At 41.4% G+C, this 24694-nt stretch overlaps 1 protein-coding gene across 1 annotated transcript; it reads left to right on the forward strand.

Moving 5' to 3' along the window:
* Window positions 467-24189, forward strand: LOC100156854 (monocarboxylate transporter 1). The gene is given in 6 exon segments (XM_013988141.2): window positions 467-1125; window positions 11826-12086; window positions 13629-13772; window positions 17770-18636; window positions 22662-22748; window positions 22751-24189. Coding segments are annotated over 5 exon segments (1473 nt in total). The 5' UTR covers window positions 467-1125; window positions 11826-11869; the 3' UTR covers window positions 22909-24189.

The following is a 24694-nucleotide window of genomic DNA, read 5'->3' on the forward strand; positions in this document are numbered from 1 at the left end:
CAGCTCTGCCATGTCCTGAGTAAGTTACTTAATCTTTCTGTTCCTAAACAGTTTGCTCAACGCTAAACTAAGAATAGTAATAATACTTACTTCATAGGGTTGTTGACAACATTAAGTGCTTAACTTAATGCCTGCTGCATAGAAAACACTCTATGAATATTTGCTGATATTTAGTTATTCTTTTAGGTAGGTGCTGTGGAGAAAAATAAAGCAAGGCAAGGAATGAGAAGTGGGAGGTTGACCTAGGATTCATCTAGGATGGTCCAGAAAAACCTCCCCGATATGGGAACATTTGAACAAAGATTTAATTGAAGTGATATCCAGGCAGTGATAACCATAAATTGAGAAACCCTAAAGGGCTAGTGTGCTTGACATCCTTAAAGATAGTACGAGGACCAGTATAGCTGCAGTGGTGTAAGCTAGGCCGAGACAGAGTAGGAGATGAAGTTAGGATAAATTATGTAGGGCCTTTGTAGCATTTTAAAACTGGCTTTCCATTGTATCTGTTGTGTGACTGAAGCCTAGGCTTTAGAAGCAGGTATAGGAATTAGATCCAGCCAGTCAAGGCTCACACAGTGATTAGACTTGACCAAAGCAAGTATTTACTTAAAGCTAATTATGTTGCCAAAGTGAACATTCTGGGAATTCTGATGCCTGGAAGGTAGCTGGGATTGTATGGAAAGTATGTAGTTTTGGAGTAATTGGCAATCTTCTTGCCCCTGTGAAATGAGAGCCTGCTTAGAAGGGAGAGCAACACAGAAGGAATAGAACCACAAATAGGGAAATATCCCTGACCAGATCATTTGGTCCTTGGATCAAACTGTGCCTAAAGCCAGAACCCCCACCTTAGATTTCTCAGTTTCATGAGCCAAAAGCATTTTCTTTTTGTTCAAGTCAGATTGAGTTCAGTTTTTGGTCACTTGCCAACTCGATTAATATAAAGTAAGCGGAAGAAATGGAGTCATTGAATCAAACTGAAAGAGAATGAATGACCTGCAAGAAAGGAAGAAAATCCAGAGAAGAGTCAAAGAAAGCATTCAAGAGTACATCTTCAGCAATTTGAACAATTTCCATGAGGAAATTAATTAGTGTCAAGGAAAGGACACAAGAAGCTTGTCATACAAGGTTGGTGAAAGAGGATCTAGCACAAAATAAATAATTAAAAAATAGTTCTGTGATGGTAATAATATCTGTCGCATTCTGCCACTAAATAACAGATTCTTTAGGAGCAGGAACCATATTTTAATTTATTTTGCTTTTAGTAAATTAAAGTCGTCACTCAGATATTTGAATTGATTTTACTTTGTGTCATGCCTTGTATACTTGGGCTAGTAATTGGGAGGTAAACCTGGGCCCAGCAGCAAAGAAAAACTAACCTTAGCTCCCACACTGAGCCAGGAATCCTGGCTAAAGTCATGCAGGTCCATAGTGTTCCCTAGCTTCTAGGAGATGCAGAGTTTTTTCTGAAAGAAAGTGCCTTAAGTTTAGGCCCTCAGGTTTCCCAGAGATTAAGATCAACAACCTGAGCTCATAAACATTACCAAAAGAACAACATGGAAAAATTGAGAAATGCATCGTCATTGAATTTCAACATACCTCTCTTCAGTTATTGCTAGATGAAGCAGAAAATAGAAAACTAGTAAAGATTTAGACTTGAAAAAAACAAGTTTGATCTAACAAATAAACAATTCAAACTCTGCAGCTAGAAAATGTATATTCTTTCCAAGCATTCATAGAATATTTTAAAAATTACTGTACCACCCCATAAATGCCAGTCTTATAAACTATCAGAAAATTGAATTGTACCAATCATATTATCTTACCACAGCGATGTTAATTATGTCAATAAAGCTAAACAAAATATGTCCTTTGGAGAGTTAAAAATGCTTGAATAATGCTGGGTCAAAGAAGAAATCACAATTGAAAATTTTAAAGCACTTAGAACAAACAACAGCAAAGTACTGTATATAAAACTATATATGCAGTAAAAGTGATAGAAGGAAATTTGTAGTCTTAAATGCTTTTATTGGAAAATAAGGCTAAAAATTAATCAGCTAAGTATCCATTTTATGTTTGAAAAGGAGTAGAATAAATTCCAAATATATAAGAATAAGCATGATAAGGGGTTCCCCTGTGGCTCAGCAGGTTAAGGGTCTGGCATCATCACTGCTGTGGCGTAGGTTGCTCCTGTGGCACAGGTTTAAGCCCTGGCCCAGGAACGTCCACATGCCATGGGCGTGGCAAAAAAAATGATGATAAAAATAGTAATAGGAGTTCCCGTTGTGGCGCAGTGCTTAACGAATCTGACTGGGAACCATGAGGTTGCGGGTTTGATCCCTGGCCTTGCTCAGTGGGTTAATGATCGGGCGTTGCCCTGAGCTGTGGTGTAGGTTACAGACGCGGCTCGGATCCCGCATCGCTGTGGCTGTGGTGTAGGCCGGTGGCTACAGCTCCAATTAGACCCCTAGCCTGGGAACCTCCATATGCCGTGGGAGCGGCCCTAGAAATGGCAAAAAAAAAAGACACACACACACAAAAATAGTAATAGCAATCAGTGAAACATGGGGAAGGTGCAATAAAGGATCAACAAAACTGAGAATGTTCTTTTTTTAATGGATAGACTATTTTACTGACATTTACATTTCATCATCAAACACTGAGCTCAAGTATATGCTAGCCATATATTCAGCTTTTAGAAATAAAGACAGCTTTAAGGGTTCAGTGTGTTAAATACTGAACAATATAGTCAACAATTAGAAAAATCTGGGGCGGGGGGGATTCTCTTGTGACTCAGTGGGTTAAGGATCTGGTGTTACTGCAGCAGCTTGGGTTGTTGCTGTGATTTGGGTTCAGTTCTTGGCCTGGGAAATTTTACATGCCACAGGTGCAGCCAATAAAAAAGAAAGTCTAGGGGGTGACATAACTCTATACATACTAGCACAAGTGTATGGACAAGTCTTGCAATTGGTGGAAAAACTCATTGAGGGCAGAGATGTCCTTGTGAGAATGTTTTCTTTGAAGAAAATATAAAATAGGTATAAACTCCTGAAATTAAAGGGGGAAAAGAAGACACAAATACCAGTGATAAAGAGGATATAACTACACCCATAGAAAGATTAAAATATAAAAATTTTATGCCAGTAATTTAAAAACTTTGACAAAGTGGAAAAAGCTATAGAAAAATACCTTGAAAAGACTGACTCTGGGAGTTCCCGTCCTGGTGCAGTGGTTAACGAATCCGACTAGGAACCATGAGGTTGCGGGTTCGATCCCTGCCCTTGCTCAGTGGGTTAACGATCCGGCGTTGCCATGAGCTGTGGTGTAGGTGGCAGACGCAGCTCGGATCCCTCGTTGCTGTGGCTTTGGCATAGGCCAGTGGCTACAGCTCCGATTTGACCCCTAGCCTGGGAACCTCCATATGCCGTGGGAGCGGCCCAAGAAATAGCAAAAAGAAAAAGAAAAAGAAAAAAAAAAAAGACTGACTCTGGAGTTCCCAGTGTGGCGCAATAGAATTGGTGGCGTCTCTGGAGTGCTGGGACGCAGGTGCAATCCCTGGCCCAGTGCAGTGGGTTAAGGAGCTGGTGCGTTCCAGCTGCAGCCCCAGAACTCCATATGCCATGGGGTGGCCAAAAAAAGGGGAAAAAAATCTTAAAAAAAAAAAGACAGACGCATTAAACAATAGAATGAATAGACCTATAAGTATTAAGAAAATTGAAGGAGATGAGTTGAAATCTCCCAAAAAGAAAATTCTGCCAAAACTTGCAACACAGATCATTACATTCTTAAATAATTTCTTCCTGAAAAGAGGGCAAAAGAGAACAACTTCTAAGTCACTTTATAGCCCTAATATAAAATTGATATTGACATCAGAAAAGGACAATATAAGAAAGGAAAATTACATTTCCAAATGCTTTATGGACACATGTCCAAAAAATCCAAACAAAACATTAACAAATTTAATTTAGAAACATATTAAAAATATGTGTGTTGTGACCAAGTTGGGCATGTTCTAGTAATGCAAGGGTACTTTAACATGTGAAATATCTATAAATGTTACTTATTACTTATAACAAATGAAAGAAGAAATGCCTTGTAAAGTCATTACGAAAAAAAAAATCTGAAAAAGAAAAAAAATGGCCGTGCCGGATCCTTTAAGCCACTGTGCCAGACTTTAAAGGAAAAGCTGGGGAACCAGTTGTCCGTGGGGAGATTTGAAAAGAAGCTGACATATTCCCAGGATGCTAGACAGTTATGCACATGTGCATACTGCCCACGCTGAGGAAAGGCCTGAGAAGGCCTGGATCTCCCACTTGAGATTGACTTTGAAGCTCTATACAAGCAGGAATTCAAGGCAAAGGTAGAAGAGTAAGTTGCCTGCTGGAGAATTGAAAGCATGCCCCAATATGTACATAACACCCTTGGGTGAAGCCTGGAAGACATACTCATTCAAAGCATTTTAAGGAAATTTTTGTTCAATCATTGGCTGATCACTAAGCTAACCAAGCAAAATTTAAATTACCACATATGACAAAAAGTATAAACTTCACAAATTTTATTTAGGAAATTAAACAGGCAATAGTGGTAGGATCAACATGAATACCAAACAGCAATAACAACTAGCCCTGGGGAGGGAGGGAATCTGACTTCCACATTTGCACTTTTTTCTTTTTAATTCTTCAGTTTGTTAATGTGGTGTATCACACTGATTGATTTGCAGATATTGAAGAATCCTTGCATCCCTGGGATAAATCCCAACTTGATCATGACGTACAATCCTTCTAATGTATTGTTGGATGCGGTTTGCTAGTATTTTGTTGAGGATTTTTGTATCAATGTTCATCAGTGAAATTGGCCTGTAGTTTTCTTTTTTTGTGGTATCTTTGTCTGGTTTTGGTATCAGAGTGATAGTGGCCTCATAGAATGAGTTTGGGAGTGTCCCTTCCTCTGCAATTTTTTGGAATAGTTTCAAAAGGATAGATGTTGGCTCTTCTCTAAATGTTTGATAGAATTCGCCTGTGAAGTCATCTGGTCCTGGAGTTTTGTTTGTTGGAAGTTTTTTAATCACAGTTTCAATTTCACTTCTTATGATGGGTCCATTCATCTTTTCTATTTCATCTTGGTTTAGTCTTGGAAGATTGTACTTTTCTAAGAATTTATCCATTTCTTCTAGGTTTTCCATTTTATTGGCGTATAGTGCATATAGTAGTCTCTTACAATCCTTTGTATTTCTGTGATGTCCGTTGTTACTTCTTTTTCATTTCTAATTTTATTGATTTGAGTCCTCTCTCTTTTTTCTTGATAAGTCTGGCTAAGAGTTTATCAATTTTGTTGATCTTTTCAAAGAACCAGCTTTTGGTTTCATTGATCTTTTCTATGGTTTTCTTTGTTTTGTTGATTTCTGCTCTGATCTTTATGATTTCTTTCCTTCTACTAACTTTAGGTCTTATCTGTTCTTCTGTCTCTAGCTGCTTTAGATGTAAAGTTAGCTTGTTTATTTGAGCTTTTTCTTGTTTGCTGAGGTGGGCTTGTATTGCTGTAACTTTCCTCTTAGAACGGCTTTTGCTGCATCCCATAGGTTTTGGAGTGTCATATCTTTGTTGTCATTTGCTTCTAGGTATTTTTTAATTTCCTCTTTGATTTCTTCAGTGATTCATTGGTTGTTTAGTAGCATGTTGTTGAGTCTCCATGTGTTTGTGTTTTTTTGCAGTTTTTTCTTGTTGATTTCCAGTCATATACCGTTGTAGTTGGAAAAGATGCTTGATATGATTTCTGTTTTCTTAAAGTTACTGAGGTTGGATATGTAGGCCAGGATGTGATCAATCTTAGGGAATGATCCATGTGCACTTGAGAAGAATGTGTATTCTGCTGCTTTTGGATGGAATGTCCTATGCACTTTTTTCCACATTGTACTTTTTGGCTATGCCTGCAGCATGCAGAAGTTCCTGAGCCTGGGATTGAACCTTTGTCACAGCAGTGACAATGCTGGATCTTTAACCCACTGCATCACAAGAGAACTCTACATTGTACTATTTTAAATGTCCAGTTTCCAACAACAACAACAAAACAGCGAAATTTGATACCCAAAGAAACAGGAAAGTTTATGGTCTATAGCAGAGTCTTTTTATTTATTTATTTTTATTTTTTCTTTTTTCTCTTTATGGCCACACCTGTGGCACATGGAAGTTCCTGGGCCAGGGGTCAGATGGGAGCTGCAGCTGTGTGGACTACATCACAGCCATGGCATCACTGGATCCTTAATCCACTGAGCGAGGCCAGGGATTGAACTCACATCCTCACAGAGATAACATTGGGTCCTTAATCCACTGAGCCACAGTGGGAACTCCTATACATAGTCTTTAAATTAGCTATTATAAATTTTTTTAAAAAAGAATTAAAGGTAGCCTTGTTTAAGGAAGTAAAAGAAGTTCTGGAGTTGAAAAGTACAGTGACTGAATGAAAAATTTGTAAGGAGGGCTCAAAAGCAGAATTGAGCTAGCAGAAGAATCAGCGAACTTGAATTTAGATCAGTTGAGATGATTAAATCTAGGTGGAAAAAAGAAAGATGAATAGAGCCTTAAAGACAGAGAGACTCTTGAAAGTAGCAAGAGAGAAGCGACTCATCACAAACCAACAGCTGATTTTCCTGTAGAAACCGTAAAAGCCAAAAGGCAATAGGATAAAATATTCAAAGTTCTGAAAGAAAAAGACCGTCAACCAAGATGAAGGGGAGCTTAAGTCAGCCCCAGATAAAAACTGAGAGAATTTGTTGCCAGCAGGCCTGCCCTATGAGAAATACCAAAGAGCATCCTTCAGGCTGAATAGAAAGGACACCACACAGTAACTTGAATCTACATGGAGAAATAAACAACACGAGTAAAAGTTAGTACATAGGTAAATATGAAAGACGATATAGGAGTTCTCTTGTGGCACAGCAGGTTCAGGATCTGCCATTGTCACTGCAGCAGCTCCTGTTTTTGTTGTGGTGCAAATTTAATCCCTGGCCCAGGAACTTCTACATATGGCAGGCACAGTAAAAAAAAAAAAAACAGAGAGAGAAAGGATAAATGTATTTTTTCCTTTGTAACTTTTCCTCCCTTCTATCTTACTTAAAAGACAACTACATAGAGCAATCACCGTTTATTTTTTTTTTAATTGTTTATGGGCTTATAGTTTATGAAGATGTAATTTGTAAGACAATGTTAGTGTGAAAAGGGGGAGACTGTACAGGAGCAAAATTTCTGTACATTATTGCAATTAAGTTGGTGTTAATCCATACTAGATTGTTTTAAGTCGAGATGTTAATTATAGTCCACAGGAAAACCACTAAGAAAATAACAAAAAAACATAGTAAAAGAAATAGCAAAGTAAACGGGTGCACTAAAAATACCTATTTGCCCCAAAAGAAAGCAGTGATGGAGGAATAGAAAAACAAAAAAGACCTAAGACAGAGAAAGCAGTAAAGTGGCAGACTTAAATCCTTCCTTATCAGTAATTAAATTAAATGTAAATAAAGTACGCCAATCAAAAAGCAGTGATGGGCAGATTGAATTTTTAAAATGATCCAACCCTATGCTGTCTACAAGAGGCACATTTATAGACTCAACTATGCAAAGTGGTATATAGATGAAAAAAGATATGCTGTGCAGACAGTAACCAAAGGAGACCTAGGGAAAATCGATTTTAGGACAAAATTATTATTATATACAGAAAGAGGGATGTTTTATGCTGATGAAAGTTCAATCCATTATGAAAACATAACTATTATAAATATATGTATTCCTAACTGCAGAACCCCAAAATAACATGAAGTTGGAGTTCCGTTGTGGCTCAGTGGAAATGAATCTGACTAGCATCCATGAGGATGCAGGTTCAGTCCCTCAGTGGGTTAAGGATCTGGCGTTGCCATGAGCTATGGTGTAGGTTGCAGACGCAGCTCAGATCTGGCATTGCTGTGGCTGTGGTGTAGGCCAGCAGCTACAGCTCTGGTTTGAACCCTAGCCTGGGAACCTCCGTATCCTGTGGGAGGACACATACACACACACAAACCCAAAAATCCCCCAAAATTACTTGAAGCAAAAACTGATGGAATTAAAGGGAGAAATGGACAATTCAATAATAATAGTTAAAGATATCAACAAAATTTCAGTAAAACAACCAGGCAGAAGATCAATCAGGAAATAGAAGACTTGAACAACCAAGTACATACTGAGTATAAACCAAATCTAATAAACATCCAGAGAACACAACCCAACAATGGCAGAATATACATTCTTCTCAAGTACACATGGAACATTTTCCAGGCTAGACCATATATAGGCCATAAAACAAGTCTCAGTAAATTTAAAAGGATTGAGTATGTTCACTGATCATAGTGAAATAAAATCAGAAATTAACAATAAAAGGAAATTTGGAAATCATATTCCTAAATAACCAATGGTTCAAAGAATATAAAAAAATTAGAAAACACATTGAGATGAATAAAAACAAAATAATGTTTCTGGAATACAACTAAAACAATGCTTAATAGGAAACTTACAACTGTATACATGTATATTTAAAAAAGAAAAACCATCTCAAATCAGTATCTGAAACTTCTACCATAAGAAACTAGGGAGAAAAAAAAGGGCAAATTAAATGCAAAGCAAAAAGAAGGAAATAATAAAGACTAGAACAGAAATAATGAACTTGAAAGTACAAAAACAATATAGAAAATCAATAAAACCAAAGGTTTGGGAGTTCCCATCGTGGCACAGCGGAAGCGAATCCGACCAGGAACCATAAGGTTGCGGGTTTGATCCCTGGCCTCGTTCAGTGGGTTAAGGATCTGGCATTGCCACAAGCTGTGGTGTAGGTTGAGGATGCAGCTCGGATCTGGTATTTGCTGTGGTTGTGGTGCAGGCTGGCAACTGCAGCTACGATTAGACCCCTAGTCCAGGAACTTCCATGTGCTGCAAATGCAGCCCTAGAAAGAAAAACAAAAGCAGTTGCATACCAACAAATTACATAACCTAAATGAAATAACATTGCTAGAAAGACACAAACTATCAAGTGATTCAAGTAGATATGGACAATCCGAATATACCTATAGCAAGTAAAGAGATTGACACAACCATCAAAAAACTACCCACAAAGAAAACCTGAGGCCCAGATGGCTTCACTGGTGAATTCTATGAAATATGAAAGAACTAACACCACTCTCTCACTAGCTCTTCCAAAAAACAGCAGAGGAGGAAACCCTTCCCAACGTGTTCTTTTAGGCTAATATTACCTTGATACTAAAACCAGACAAAGACATCACAAGAGACGAAAACCGCAAACCATTTTCCCTTGTACATATATATTCAAAAATCCCTCAACAAGATAATGAGCAGGCAGAATCCAACAGCATATAAAGTGGGTTCTATATCATGACAAATTGGAATTTATTTCAGGAGTGCAGGAACTCACCATGGAGTTCCCGTTGTGGCACAGTGGTTAACGAATCCGACTGGGAACCATGAGGTTGCGGGTTCAATCCCTGCCCTTGCTCAGTGGGTTGACGATCCGGCGTTGCCGTGAGCTGTGGTGTAGGTTGCAGACTTGGCTTGGATCCTGTGTTGCTTTGGCTGTGGTGTAGGCCAGCGGCTACAGCTCCGATTGGACCCCTAGCCAGGGAACCTCCATATGCCAGGGGTGCGGCGCTAGAAAAGGCAAAAAGACAAAACAAACAAACAAAAAATTCAGTCAAACCATACCATGTTAATGAAGGCCAGGGAGTTCCCTCATGGCTCAGTGGATTAAGGATCTGGCATTGTCACTGTTGTGGCTTGGGATGCTGCTGTGGCTCAGATTCTGTTCCATGCCCAGTAACTTCCTCATGCCACAGGTGCAGCCCAAAAAGAAAAGGAAGGAAGGAACAAATAAAAGAAAAGACAATCTAATGGCAAAATTATGAAAACAGTTCAAGTTACAATACCATCAAAAATAATATTCAGGAATAAAATGAACTGCTAATGGGTACAGAATTTCTTTCTGAGGTGATGAAAATGTTCTGAAATTAGTGATGATAGTAGTATAGCTTTGCAAATATACTTAAAACCACCAAAATGTAAACTTTTCAAAGAGTGATTTTATATGTGAATTATATCTCAGTAAAGCTATTAAACAAACCAATTATGTCTTATAGATGAGCAACTAACAGAAAATGATCTCTTTTTTTTTTTAGAAAATGAAGTTTATTTTATTTTTTTGCCTCGTAGGGCTGCCCCCGAGGCGTATTGAGGTTCCCAGGCTAAGGACTGAATCAGAGCTGTAGCCGCTGGCCTACACCACAGCCACATGGGATCCGAGTCACATCTGTGACCTATACCACAGCTTACAGCAACACTGAATCCTTTACCCACTAAGCGAGGCCGGGGATCCAACCTGCATCTTCACGGATGCTAGTCAGATGCATTTCCTCTGAGCCATGACGGGAACTCCAGAAAATGATTTTTTTGATTACCATCTTCAAGAATAATAAAAACTGGAGTTCCTGTTGTGGCTCTGTGGCAACAAATGGACTAGTATCTATGAGAGTGAGGGTTTGATCACTGGCCTTGCTCAGTGGCTTAAGAATCCAGCATTGCCGTAAGCTGTGGTGTACGTTGCAGATGTGGCTCTGATCCTGCATTGCTGTGGCTGTTAGTGTAGGCTGGTGGCTATAGCTCTGATTCAGCCCCTAGCCTGGGAAACTCCATGTGCTGCAGGGGCAACCCTAAAAAGGAAAAAAAAAAAAAAGATCACTTTATAAATTATACTTGAAGTGTTTAGTTAGAAGGTGAGCTATTCAGAAGTTGATTTCTGTGGTTACTCTTTAATACAGAAAGGTAATACTCTTTCTGTATTAAAGAGTAAGGAAAAGTAAAATATGATATTGCCATCGTTGACCTGTACAGTATTAATACTGTGCTACGTCACTCCCAGGTAGTATTAGGGTAACAGAAATGAGTAAGAACATATTGTTGGAGGGCATTTCTGACATCAAATAGAAGCTGGTTTATGCAAATCAAAGGAGAATTTAATTTCTCTAAAGTAGCTGGTAAATCTTCTACTTGCTAGTAATTCATAATCTCCTTTTGTTTGTTTGATTTGTAGCTGCGTGTAGCAGCTTGATGTGGGATCTCCGTTCCCAGAGCAGGGGCTGAACCCTGGCCAAAGTGGTGAAAGCACTGAATCCCAACCCCTAGACCACCAGGGAACTCCCGCATTATATTACTTTCTCCAGTTGTGTTTTTCACTCGCTGATGCTGAGACTTAAGAAGAAAAGGGGAAATCTTTGATTCAAAACTCCTAGCTTCTGGAGTTCCTGCTGTGGTACAGTGGGTTAATGACCCAGCTTATCTCTGTGGAGGCACCAGCTTGATCCCTGGCTGGGTGCAGTGCATTAAGAATGCAGTGTTGGTGCACCTGTGGTGTAGGTCGCAGCTGCAGCTCGGATTCAGTCCCTGGCCTGGGAATTTCCGTATGCTTGGGGGTAGCTGGGGAAAAAGAAAAAAAAAACTACTAGCTTCTGATATTAGAGTTCATTTTGCAAATTTAAACTGCATTAGTCAGCCATAGTTTAGGAATCTTTCTAGTCACATAATAGAAAAAATACCTTATATAAGCAGCCAGATAAAAAGCAAACTTTACTGAGCTAACTTTCCAGGCCATTAAATGAGAACCTAATGTTGGAAGAAATGTTTTATTTTGAAAATTGCTATAGGCCTGCCTTTATGTTTATTTATTCATTTATAACATCAATATAAGGGATTCTGGGGGAGTGCTTTGTTACTGACCTTGTTCTGTACTGTTTTAATTTTTAGATACGTGGATTTGAACGACATTTTATAACTCATCTATACCTACAATGCCACCATCCAATGGAGGTCCACTTGGATACATGCCCCCAGATGGAGGCTGGGGGTGGGCAGTGGTTGTTGGAGCTTTCATTTCCATTGGCTTCTCCTGTGCATTTGGCAAATCCATTACTGTATTTTACAAAGAAATTGAAGAAATATTTAAAGCCAGCAGTAGTGAAGTTTCATGGTTATCTTCCATCGCATTTGCTGTCATGTATGCTGGAGGTAAGTACCATGAAGGCCTGCTCTTTTAACTTTCAGTAGGTAGACAAAAAAGCTCTATATTAAGTACTTTTTGTTCTCGATGACTTTAGCAGTGAGATATTTGAAATGCTAGTTCTTGGAGTTACGTGATTAGTCATACTTTTCATTTCCTTTAGCAGTAAAAGCTACATAGCAACTGTGTGCTCTGTTAGGTCAGTTATAATATAAAACAGGTGTCATTGTAAAGGATGACCTTCTTTAGAAATGTTTTGTGTTGCTGTTGGGATATAGAAAGGTAATTGATGTTTGTATTTTAATCACAAATCCCGTAAGTCTGCTAAACTCTTGTAATTTCCAGTAGTTTATTGCAAGATTTTTTTCAATAGACAAACAGATCTACAAATACTGATAGTTTGGTTTCTTCCTTTCCTTTCACCTTTTCTTCCTCCTGTCTCACTACGCTGGCTCGGACCTCCAGTATAATGTTGAAGAAAAGTGGTGCTGGTAGGCATTCTTGTTTTATAGTTCTGTTTTGGTTTTGTTGTTTTCTGTAAGAAACAATACATTTTAACTAGTTTGTACATATGCTGTAAAGTCAGAAGATTGATCAGACCTGCTCTCATACATCTCATCACTCGTGTGCTTGCATCTAAAAAATTTAAAACAGGAATTCCTGTTGTGGTTCAGCGGAAACAAATCTGACTAGCATCCATGAGAACGCAGGTTCAATCCCTGGCCTTGCTCAGAGGGTTAGGGATCTGGCATTGCTGTGAGCTGTGGTGTAAGTCGCAGACATGGCTCAGATCTGGTGTTGCTGTGGCTGTTGCATAGGCCAGCAGCTACAGCTCCAATTCAATCCCTAGGCTGAGAACTTCCATATGTTGCGTGTGTGGCCCCCAAAAGACAAATAATAATAAATTTAAAACAGCAAACTTGCTACATATGTATGTGAATAATATCCTAGATACATGAAGAATCCTATAAACACTTATTACAGTATTTGCAGCCTCTTCTGCCTTAAAAGAGTTATTTGGGATTATGGTTGTTCATACTTTAGTTAAAATCCATCTCATGTGTTCTAGGTATATAGAAGATATTCAATCAATACTGTATTTTTTCTGTTACACAAGCCTGTGACTCTGAAACAAAGATAGAAAGCAATATTCCTTACCACTGTCTTCTGGTTTGTTTTTTTTGTTTGTTTTTGCTTTTTAGGGCTGTACTGTGGCATAGGGAGGTTCCCAGGCTAGGGGTCAAATTAGAGCTACAGCTGCTGGCCTACACCACAGCCACAGCAATGCCGGATCTGAGCCATGTCTGCTACCTATACCATAGCTCACCGCAACGCTGGATCCTTAACCCACTGAGCAAGACCAGGGATTGAACCCACATCCTCATGGGTCCTAGTTGGGTTTGTTAAGTGCTGAGCCACGAAGGGAACTCCACCATCTTGTGTTTTATCTGTGTATTTGGTGAGGTGGCCTCCGTCACGTCAGTAGTGCAGGTGTGGATGTGAGGGCTGGGCTGCTGCTCTGTATCTCTAAGCTGTCTGTTCTCTCCTAGGTCCTATCAGCAGTATCCTGGTGAATAAATATGGCAGTCGTCCAGTCGTCATTTTTGGCGGTTGCTTGTCAGGCTGTGGCTTGATCGCAGCTTCCTTCTGTAACACCATGCAGCAACTTTACCTGTGCATTGGAGTCATTGGAGGTGAGTTGCTACTGATGTATTTTCAAGCCTTAATTTTTTTGTGGACCATTTATAGCATTCATTTGGCAATTCTTTTGAAAAACCAAAGTTCTTTGTTAGAAAAATTACTGGGCCACTGCTTTTTAGAACTGTTGATATGTTCATTTAATAGTACCAGAAAAGTAAGTCTTTAAAGAAAGTTCTGACACTTAATGGGTGATTACTTTTATTGAATGAATAAATTGAAAAGAGCATCTTTTCTTTCTGTTTTTCCTTTCTTTCTTTCTTTCTTTTTTGTCTTAAGAAAGAAGAGAGTGGTGATAGGGAAAAATTGTTGAAAAGGAGGTCAGTAGCTATTCCCACTCATTTCTCTTCTACTCAAGAAGAAATTGACTCAAATGAGAGGAGGAGAGAATGTTGGATACTTTTTAGGGCCACCAAGGAATATGGAGGTTCCCAGGCTAGGAGTCCAATAGGAGCTGCATCTGTGACTTACACCACAGCTCACAGCAACTCCGGATCCTTAACCCACTGAGCAAGGCCAGGGATGGAACCTGCGGTCCTCATGGATACTAGTCAGATTCACTTCTGCTGAGCCACGATGGGAACTCCAAAAGCTGGAATTTCCTGATAGAAAAGCCAGATATATTTTCAAAGGATAAAGGATACACATGAAGAAAACTTCCTTTCTAATAGCGAAATTAGGAAAATAGGGAGTTCCCTTGTGGCTCAGCAGGTTAAGGATCCAGCATTGTTAGTTACAGCAATGGTTCTGGTTACTGCTGTGACACGGATTTGATCCCTGGCCTGGGAACTTCCACATGCTACATGTGTGGCCAAAAAAAATAAATAAATAAAAGAAGAAAAAGAAAAAAACTGATGAATATAAATACAATTGACCCCTATAGCTCTATAGTTCAAACTACCATTATTTTTTTATGCCATATCCACTCATTTTTCTATGCATACACAAAGAATTTTTAGAACAAAAAGGGATGAGATTATGTACAATGTTTGTAACCATTTTTTTTCACTTAATAATAATACATCCAGTATAGTTTCCCCATCATATAAATATACTATTTACAGCTGTTATTTTTTCATGGGATAGATGGATATACAGTAATTTATTTCAACACTCTTCAATTGAAGGATATTTAGATTGTTTATACTTTTCACTATTAATAAATAGTGTTTATATGATAGTGCTTCTATATGTGTCTTTGTGAAAACGATAATTTCCTTTGGATACATATGTAGAATTACTAGGGGAAAATGTTTTTGATACAAGTGGCCAAGTGCTCTTTTAGAAAAGTTATAATAAATTACAGCCACACGGAGTTCCCGTCGTGGCGCAGTGGTGAACGAATCCGACTAGGAACCATGAGGTTGCGGGTTCGGTCCCTGCCCTTGCTCAGTGGGTTAACGATCTGGCGTTGCCGTGACCTGCGGTGTAGGTTGCAGACGCGGCTCGGATCCCACGTTGCTGTGGCTCTGGCGTAGGCCGGTGGCTACAGCTCCGATTCAACCCCTAGCCTGGGAACCTCCATATGCCTCGGGAGCGGCCCAAGAAATAGCAACAACAACAACAACAACAACAACAACAACAAAAAGCCAAAAGACAAAAAAAATAATAATAATAATAAAATAAATTACAGCCACACCTGCAGGACCTGAGCTAATACCAGTAATGGGTATTATCTTTGTGGATCTGTACTTTTATTACACTAATTAAATTTTTAAACATTTGAATATTTTAATCCACCTGGAATATTTCAATAACATAAGGAAGGAATAGAACTTTATTTGTTCCCACATGGTTTTCAGCTGTTCATCATTTAATATATTAATTCAGTCAACAAATATTTATTGAGTCCCTAACTATATGCCAGGTATTGTTCAAGCTTGCTGGGGAGAATCAACATGATAGGCAAGATTGCTGCACTTCCTGAGAATTGAAGAGAATGAGAATGTGGGTTTTCTCTGTTCATCAAGACAATATAGATGTTTCCAATTTTGTTTTTAGTCTGCTATTAATTTATGATAGAATAATCAATAATGAATAGTGTTCAGAGCAAATCTGACAGAAATAAGTAAAATAATTGTGTGTTTAAAAAAAAAAAAAAAAGAGTTCCCACTGTGGCACAACAGAATCAGTGATGACTCTGGAGCACTGGGACACAGGTTTGATCCTGGCCAGGTGTGGTGGGTTAAGGATCCGGCATTGCTGTAGGTTGCAACCATGGCTTGGATCTGATCCCTGGCAGGGGAACTCCATATGCCTCAAGGCAGCCAAAAAAGAAAAAGAAAAAAAGATTCCTGCTCCTCCGTGGACGGAAGTAGACAATAAACAGACCAAACGAATAAATGAATAAATTAGAAAAATGTCAGGTTGTAATAGGTGCTTTGCAAAGACTTAAAACAGAATTTTGATAGAGGATTGAATGGTCCCTAAAGGGAGGGCTTCTCAGAGGTGGTGATTTTGAATGGAGATCTAAATGATAACTGGGAGGAGGCTTTGTGGAAATTCAGAGGGACAGTTACATTTATCACCAGTAAGAACAGACTGAGATGAGGGCAGGGAGGTGGGTTAGGGCCAAATCATGGGGCTTCCTAACCCGGAGTGAAAAGTTATGGACGGGGCTGTCACCAGAGAGACTGAAGTGGGCGAAGCAATGCCAGGAAACAACTTATGAGGTTATTGGGACAGTTACTTGTCCCAGCCCCAGTGACTGAAAAATCTTTTCTTTCCCTATTAAGTATCTTTTGGTTCTATTTTGGGGCTTTCTGCCCACATTTATTGATCATTTTTTCTAATTGTGAATAAGTGCCACACTGTTCTAATTACTGTAGTTGTATAAAATATTTATGTATCTGTTAGGGTAGGTCCCACCAATTATTTATCCTTTTCTAATATTTCTAATGTGTTTGTTCTCCAGGTGTATTTTAGAATCATTTTACCTCATTTGAAAAATAAAATACAGGAGTTCCCGTCGTGGCGCAGTGGTGAACGAATCCGTCTAGGAACCATGAGGTTGCGGGTTCGGTCCCTGCCCTTGCTCAGTGGGTTAACGACCCGGTGTTGCAGTGAGCTGTGGTGTGGGTTGCAGACGCGGCTCGGATCCCGCGTTGCTGTGGCTCTGGCGTAGGCCAGGGGCTACAGCTCCGATTCGACCCTAGCCTGGGAACCTCCATATGCCGCAGGAGCGGCCCAAAGAAATAGCCAAAAAAAAAAAAAAAAAGAAAAATAAAATACATTGAAATTTTCATAGAAATTGCATTGAATTAAAGGATTTACTAATGTAGTGCTAGCATCCTGATAATGTTGTGTTTTACATACAAGAATATTTTTTCTTGGAGTTCCCATCATGGCTCAGTCATTAACGAATCTGACTAGCATACATGAGGACCAGTTCTATCCCTGGCCTTGCTCAGTGGGTTAAGGATCTGGCGTTGCTGTGAGCTGTGGTGTAGACCACAGATGCAGCTCAGATCCTGCATTGCTGTGGCTGTGGTATAGGCCGGCAGCTATAGCTCTGATTTGACCCCAGCCTGGGAACCTCCATATGCCATAGGTGCGGCCCTAAAAAGACAAAAAATATATATATATATGTATTTTTTCTCTCTCCTCCCATTCTCTTCCCTCCCTCTGCCCCTTTTCTCTATCTTGCTTTCTGAATTTGTAAGATTTATCCTCTCCTTTTTGTTTCCAATCCCCTATTCTTTAGGAAAGCTAAAATTATGAAATTATACAAAGAATCTGACATTTATTGCTTTTTGTTGCTAAAGTAAATTTTTTTATAATAACAATTTTTATATATTAAGCTAGTATTTGCTGCATAAAGAGACCATGTCTGTGAGTACTTGTTAGATAACAATCCACTGAATGAGCTGCTAGTCACAACAGCCTCTCATGATTTTGACCTCTTTCTGTTCCGTTTCTTTGTCTAGGTAATTAATCCCAAATATGTTTCTGGCATTTATTGCAGTATGTGATGCTTTTTTCCCCTCTCCTCAGGTCTTGGGCTTGCCTTCAACTTCAATCCGGCTCTGACCATAATTGGCAAGTATTTCTACAAGAGACGACCGTTGGCAAATGGACTGGCCATGGCAGGCAGCCCTGTGTTCCTCTGTGCCCTGGCCCCCCTCAACCAGGCCCTTTTTGCTACCTTTGGCTGGAGAGGAAGCTTCCTAATTCTCGGGGGCATCCTACTGAACTGCTGTGTGGCTGGAGCCCTGATGAGGCCCATAGGGCCCAAGCCAGCTGGTGCCGGGAAAGAGAAGTCTAAAGAATCCCTTCAGGAAGCTGGAACACCTAATGCAAAAACGGGGGCAGGTGATGCAAATATCGAAGTTAATGGCTTAAACCCCTCAAAGGAGAAACAATCAGTTTTTCAAACAGTTAACCAGCTTCTGGACTTATCCCTGTTCAAGCACAGAGGCTTTATGCTCTACCTCTCTGGGAATGTGCTCATGTCTTTTGTGCTGGCTACACCTTTGGTCTTTCTTAGTAATTATGCCAAGAGTCAGCATCACTCTAGTGAGAAGGCTGCCTTCCTTCTTTCCATTCTGGCTTTTGTTGACATGGTAGCCAGACCCACTATGGGACTTGTAGCCAACACAAAGTGGGTAAGACCTGGAATTCAGTATTTTTATGCTGCTTCTATTATTGCAAATGGAGTGTGTCATATGCTAGTACCTTTAGCCACCAGCTATCTAGGGTTCTGCCTCTATGCAGGATTCCTTGGATTTGCTTTTGGGTGGTTTGGCGCCGTGTTGTTTGAGTCCCTGATGGACCTACTTGGATCCCAGAGATTCTCCAGTGCTGTGGGATTGGTGACCATTGTGGAGTGCGGTCCTATCCTCCTGGGGCCACCGATTTTAGGTACAGTATGTCTCCCTACTTCTGTGGTTCTGTTAACATAAACCAAGCATAGGAAATTGAGAAGGTGGAGTTCCTTTGTGGCTCAGCAGATTAAGAATCTGGGGTTGGAGTTCCCGTCGTGGCGCAGTGGTTAACGAATCCGACTAGGAACCATGAGGTTGCGGGTTCGGTCCCTGCCCTTGCTCAGTGGGTTAAGGATCTGGCGTTGCCGTGAGCTGTGGTGTAGGTTGCAGACGCGGCTCGGATCCCCCGTTGCTGTGGCTCTGGCGTAGGCTGGCAGCTACAGCTCCGATTGGACCCCTAGCCTGGGAATCTCCATATGCTGCGGGAGCGGCCCAAGAAATAGCAACAACAACAAAGACAAAAAGACCAAAAAAAAAAAAAAAAAAAAAAACCTAATGTGTTTATTATAGAAAAATGTGTAACATATACTCCACTTTACAATACTGTTATTTTTTTTTAATTGTGGAATTTATCTCAGCAGTAATATTTTATTTATTTATTTATTTATTTATTTATTGTTATCTTTTTGCCTTTTCTAGGGCTGCTCCCGTGGCATATGGAGGTTCCCAGGCTAGGGGTCTAATCGGAGCTGTAGCAACCAGCCTACGCCAGAGCCACAGCAACGAGGGATCCGAGCCGCCTCTGCAACCTACACCACAGCTCATGGCAATGCCAGATCGTTAACCCACTGAGCAAGGGCAGGGACCGAACCCGCAACCTCATGGTTCCTAGTCGGATTCATTAACCACTGCACCACAATGGGAACTCCAGCAGTAATGTTTAAAATAATAACAATTGGTACCAGGTGAAGGCTCACAGTATGCCAGGGACTGGCCCAGTCATTTACTATATTCTGTCATATACTGCAAGACTGTGACGTGGCTCTGTTGTCATTCCCACTTAATAAATAAAGATGTAGAGGCTTCTAAAGGTGAAATAACTTCCCCAAGATCACACAACTAGTAAATGTGAACAGTAAGTTTTATTCTCTTAAGAAGGCTAGTTTATTTTTTTAATTCTTATTAATACAAAATACAACAGTAACGTGGGCTTCATCTGGATGCAGCCCATGCGTTTGCAGTTCTGCACTGTAAAGGAAGGAAGGGTACCTAAGAGAAGATTCTCTACTGACTTTTCAAAACTTCTCCACCCTCTTTCCTCACTATATCAAGAGATTACGAGTCATGTCAGTTTTGCTTCCTAAACCTCTTATTTTTTATTTTTTTTAATTTTTTCCCGTGTGTGTCTTTTTACCTTTTCTAGGGCCACTCCTGCGACATATGGAGGTTCCCTGGCTAGGGGTCAAATCGGAGCTGTAGCTGCCGGCCTACACCATAAGCCACAGCAACGTGGGATCCGAGCCGCGTCTGCAACCTACACCACAGCTCATGGCAACGCCAGATCCTTAACCCCCTAAGCAAGGCCAGGATCGAACCCGCAACCTCATGGTTCCTAGTCAGATTCGTTAACCACTGAGCCATGACGGGAACTCCTGTTGTTATTTTTTGCTTTTCAGGGCCGCAGCCTTGGCACATGGAAGTTCCAGGTCTAATCGTAGCTGCAGCTGCTGGCCTACACCACAGCCACAGCAACTTGGGATCCAAGTGAGTCTGCGACCTACACCACAGTTCACAGCAACGCCAGAGTCTTAACCCACTGAGTGAGGCCAGGGATTGAACCTGCATCCTCATGGATCCTAGTCGGGTTCGTTGCCACTGAGCCACAAGGGAACTTCCCCTAAATTTCTTTCTAATCTGCTCTTTTTTTCTCCATCACATCTACCACTCTTATCCCGTCTTCTATCTGGGCTACTCCTACGAGTAGTCTTCTAACTTTACCCTTATCCACTCTAGCTCTTCTTCAGTTTCTTAGAACACTCTCGTTGCTTCCCTTCTTCTTAGGGTGCAGGTCAGACGATGCCCCCCGCCCCCGTGGCCTGGCCCACCTGTCTCTCCCAGTCTCCGAGCTGTCTTCTCACGCCCTGGGCTTCCTCCTGCCACCTGCCTTTGCACTGGCTATTCTCTGCTCTGATCCTTTTCACATCTCTGTTGACATTTCTCTCCTCCACTGAGCTGCGCACGTGATCTCCTTTGCTCACCCTTTACTCGAGGTCTAAAGGACCCAGTGCCTGGTGTGTGTATAGAGACTTAGTAAGTATTGCTGACTGAGTGATGCCCTGCATAGGAAAACCATATGGAGTCATGTTTGAATTGGTTATACGTGTAGAGTTTATACGTGTAGAGTTTTCCAAAGTTTCTTTTTTCTTTTTTTTTTTTTTTTAGGGCCACACCCCGTGGCATAGGGAAGTTCCCAGGCTAGGGTCTAATAGGAGCTACAGCTGCTGGCCTGCACCACAGCCACAGCAACGCAGGATACGAGCTGAGTCTGTGACCTACACCACAGCTCACCGCAATGCCAAATCCCCAACCCACTGAGCAAGGCCAGGAATTGAACCTGTATCCTCATGGTTACTAGACATACTTGTTTCTGCTGCACCACAATGAGAACTTCTTTCTTAACACTAGCTTGAGGAGCTTCTAATTCATTTTACTATAACAAAGATTTAATGGCCAAAAAAAGTTTGGAAATGCCAAAGTAAATGTCTTTTTCAGACCTTATACAGCCTTTAATAGAAGACTGTGAGGAGGAGTTCCCGTCGTGACACAGTGGAAACAAGTCCGACTAGGACCATGAGGTTGAGGGTTTGATCCCTGGCCTTGCTCAGTGGGTTAAGGATCCGGCGTGGTTGTGAGCTGTGGTGTAGGTTGCAGACACGGCTCAGATCCCACGTTGCTGTGGCCGTGGTGTAGGCCCACAGCAAGAGCTCCAATTAGGCCCCTAGCCTGGGAACCTCCATATGCCGCAGGAGCGGCCCTAGAAAAAGGCAAAAAGACCCCAAAAAAAAAAAAAAAAAAGCCTATGAGGAGTTTTCACTGTGGTGCAATGGGTTAAGAATCCAACTGCAGGAGTTCCCGTCGTGGCGCAGTGGTTAACGAATCCGACTAGGAACCATGAGGTTGCGGGTTCGGTCCCTGCCCTTGCTCAGTGGGTTAACGATCTGGCATTGCCATGAGCTGTGGTGTAGGTTGCAGACGCGGCTCGGATCCCCCGTTGCTGTGGCTGTGGCGTAGGCCGGTGGCTACAGCTCCGATTCAACCCCTAGCCTGGGAACCTCCATATGCCGCGGGAGCAGCCTAAGAAATAGCAACAACAACAACAACAACAACAAAAAGACAAAAGACAAAAAAAAAAACAAAAAAAAAGAATCCAACTGCAGCTGCTCAGGTTGCTGCAGAAGTGCAGGTTCCACCCCTAGCCTGGCACAGTGGGTTAGACGGTCCGGCATTGCTGCAACTGTGGCATGAGTCGCAGCTGAGACGTGGATTCAGTCCCTGGCCTGGGAACGTCCATGTGCCACAAGTGTGACCATAAAAAAGAAGAGAAGACTCTGATATGTCGTTTCCAAGTTCCTTGACTTGGGAAACCTCAGGGAGGTGCCCTGTAGCACAGTTCCGGGCCTCAGAGCAGACTTGCTGGGTTTAACGTGTGTTCAGTGATGGGCAGGAGAGCGTCTTGCTGCTCTGAGGGTTAAGCACCGAGAATGGTGGAAAGGTGTTGCCGTTGCTTCTTTAGCAGAGGATGAGTGTTCAAGGAAAGCTCCTTGGGAAACGCTAATGTCACAGAAAGAGCCTTGGCCTGGAGACTGGAACGAGCTCTCTGGCCTTGGGCGAGACTCCTGAACCTCTTTTGAGCCACAGATTTTTCCATTGAATATGGAGAGAATTGATCCTACGTGACCTCTAGGTCTTTCCCAAATCAAATTTGCCAAGATGTAATTATTTTTCACGTTGCTAAAGATAGCAGAATGTGCAGGGCCGGCCAAAATCAGTGTGACATCGTAAACAAAAGATCAGAAAATACTTAGCAGGTAATTTGTCATGTGTGGACTCTGAGTGGGTCCTTAGGCTTTATTTGGGAAAAGGTATGATTGTTGACCCAGTTTGTTTTTGATATACCTTTAGGTCGTCTCAATGACATATACGGAGACTATAAATACACATACTGGGCATGTGGCATAATCCTGATCATCTCAGGCATCTATCTCTGCATTGCATGGGCATTCATTTTCGACTTGTGGCAAAAGAACAGAGGGCAGAGGAGAAGCAGGAAAAGGAAAGGAAAGAGATGGAACCAAAAGAAGTTATTAAAGCAGCAGAATCTCCAGACTTGAAAGGCATAGACGATGGAACCAAAGAGGATAAGCTCTGAAGTTGGATAAAGCGAAGCTTTGGACCAAAGATACCTGAAAAATTTTCCTCCATCATGTTCTGTTCTTGGAGCTCACCATGGACAGTGGGTATTTGTGGGAAGTCATGCCAAGTGTTCACTGATGAAACTTTTATTTCCTTCCTTTACATGAGTCATAAATATGTCACTTCTTTAGGTGGTAGGGATTTGGAAAAGATGACAGAAGGAAATAGGTTTTATTTGAAGTCATATTTATTAAGATATACATTACATGCTATGTAAACAAATCCCTCTTATAAGAATAAAGTTTGGGAGTTCCCATTGTGGCTCAGCAGGTTAAGAACCCGACGTAGTGTCCATGAGCACATGGGTTCGATCCCTGGCCTTGCTCAGTGAGTTAAGGATAGGGCATTGCCTCACGCTGCAGCGTAGGGCATAGATGGGGCTTGGATCCAGTGTTGCTGTATCTGTGGTGTAAGCCAGCAGCTGCAGTGCCAATGTGGCCCTTACCCTGGCAACTTCCATAGGCCGCAGCTGTGGCTGTATTTTAAAAAAAAAAATTAAAAAGAATAGTGAATTTTGACAAAGGTGTTGAGTCAGATAACCTCCTAATATAGAACACATTGAACAGTCAAAATAATTCCTTTCTGCTCCTTTGCAGTCAATCCCCTCCTCTTCACTATAGCCCCCAGGGCCACTGATCTGGTTTCTGTCCCTGAAGTTTTGGAATGGAATAAATGGAATCACATGGTATGTAACTGAGGTATTTAGTAGATATTTGGTCTTTATTCTCAGTGTCTGGTATATAACTCCTAGAACCCTTGGAACCTCAGGAGTGATCAGAATGTCTTTTGCATGCTAATTCAGTGACTGGTAGCTGGAGACTCCTTTTTTTTTTTTTTTTGTCTTTTTAGGGCCCACTGGCGGCATAAAGAAATTCCCAGGCTAGGAGTCAAATCAGAGCTGCAGCTGCCAGCCTACACCACAGCCACAGCAATGCAGGATCTAAGCCTTGTCTGCCACCTACACCACAGCTCATGGCAATGCCAGATCTTTAACCCCACTAAGCAATGTCAGGGATCAAACCCAAGTCGACGCTAGTCAGGTTCGTTAACCGCTGAGCCACAACGGGAGCTCCTGGAGACTCCCTTCTTCACTTCAGGATGGGGCTGGTCTCCAGGAAGGACAAGGCCTGATGAGAGGCCTGATGCTTTCAGTCCCCCTGCCGCCCTCGGGGAAGGGAGGGAGGCTGGAAGTTGAGTTCAGTCACTAATGGCCAGTGGTTTCCTCAGTCACACCCATGTAATCAAACCCCCAAAACTTCAGAGAGCTTCCTGGTTGGTGAATACACTGAGGTAGTGCGAGAGCACCCAGAGGGCATGGAAGCCCCACGCCACTCCTCCCCCACAGCTTTTGCCCTGTGCATCTTTTTCATCGAGCTGTTCCAAGTTTTTTTTGTTTTTTTTTTTTAAGTTGTTTTCTTTATCATATGTCAGTAAACGTAAGTGATGTGTTTCCCTGAGATCTCTGATCCATTCCAGCAAATTGTCAAACTTGGCCAAGGAGTCATGCCAACTCCCAGTTGATAGCTGATTGGTCAGAAGTGCATGTGACAACCTGGGACTTGGGACTGGAATCTGAAGTGAGGGCAATCTTGTGAGACCAAGCCTTTCCATCCGTGGAGTCAGACACTAAGTCTGGGTTCTTTGTGTCAGCGCTGAATTGACTGTAGAGCACCCAGGTGGTGGTGTCTGGCCAGCTGGAGAAGTGGTCGTTGTTGTGGGGAAGAAACTCACGTTTGGCGTCA

This window comes from Sus scrofa, chromosome 4, assembly GCF_000003025.6.
Source record: "Sus scrofa isolate TJ Tabasco breed Duroc chromosome 4, Sscrofa11.1, whole genome shotgun sequence".
Taxonomy (NCBI): domain Eukaryota; kingdom Metazoa; phylum Chordata; class Mammalia; order Artiodactyla; family Suidae; genus Sus; species Sus scrofa.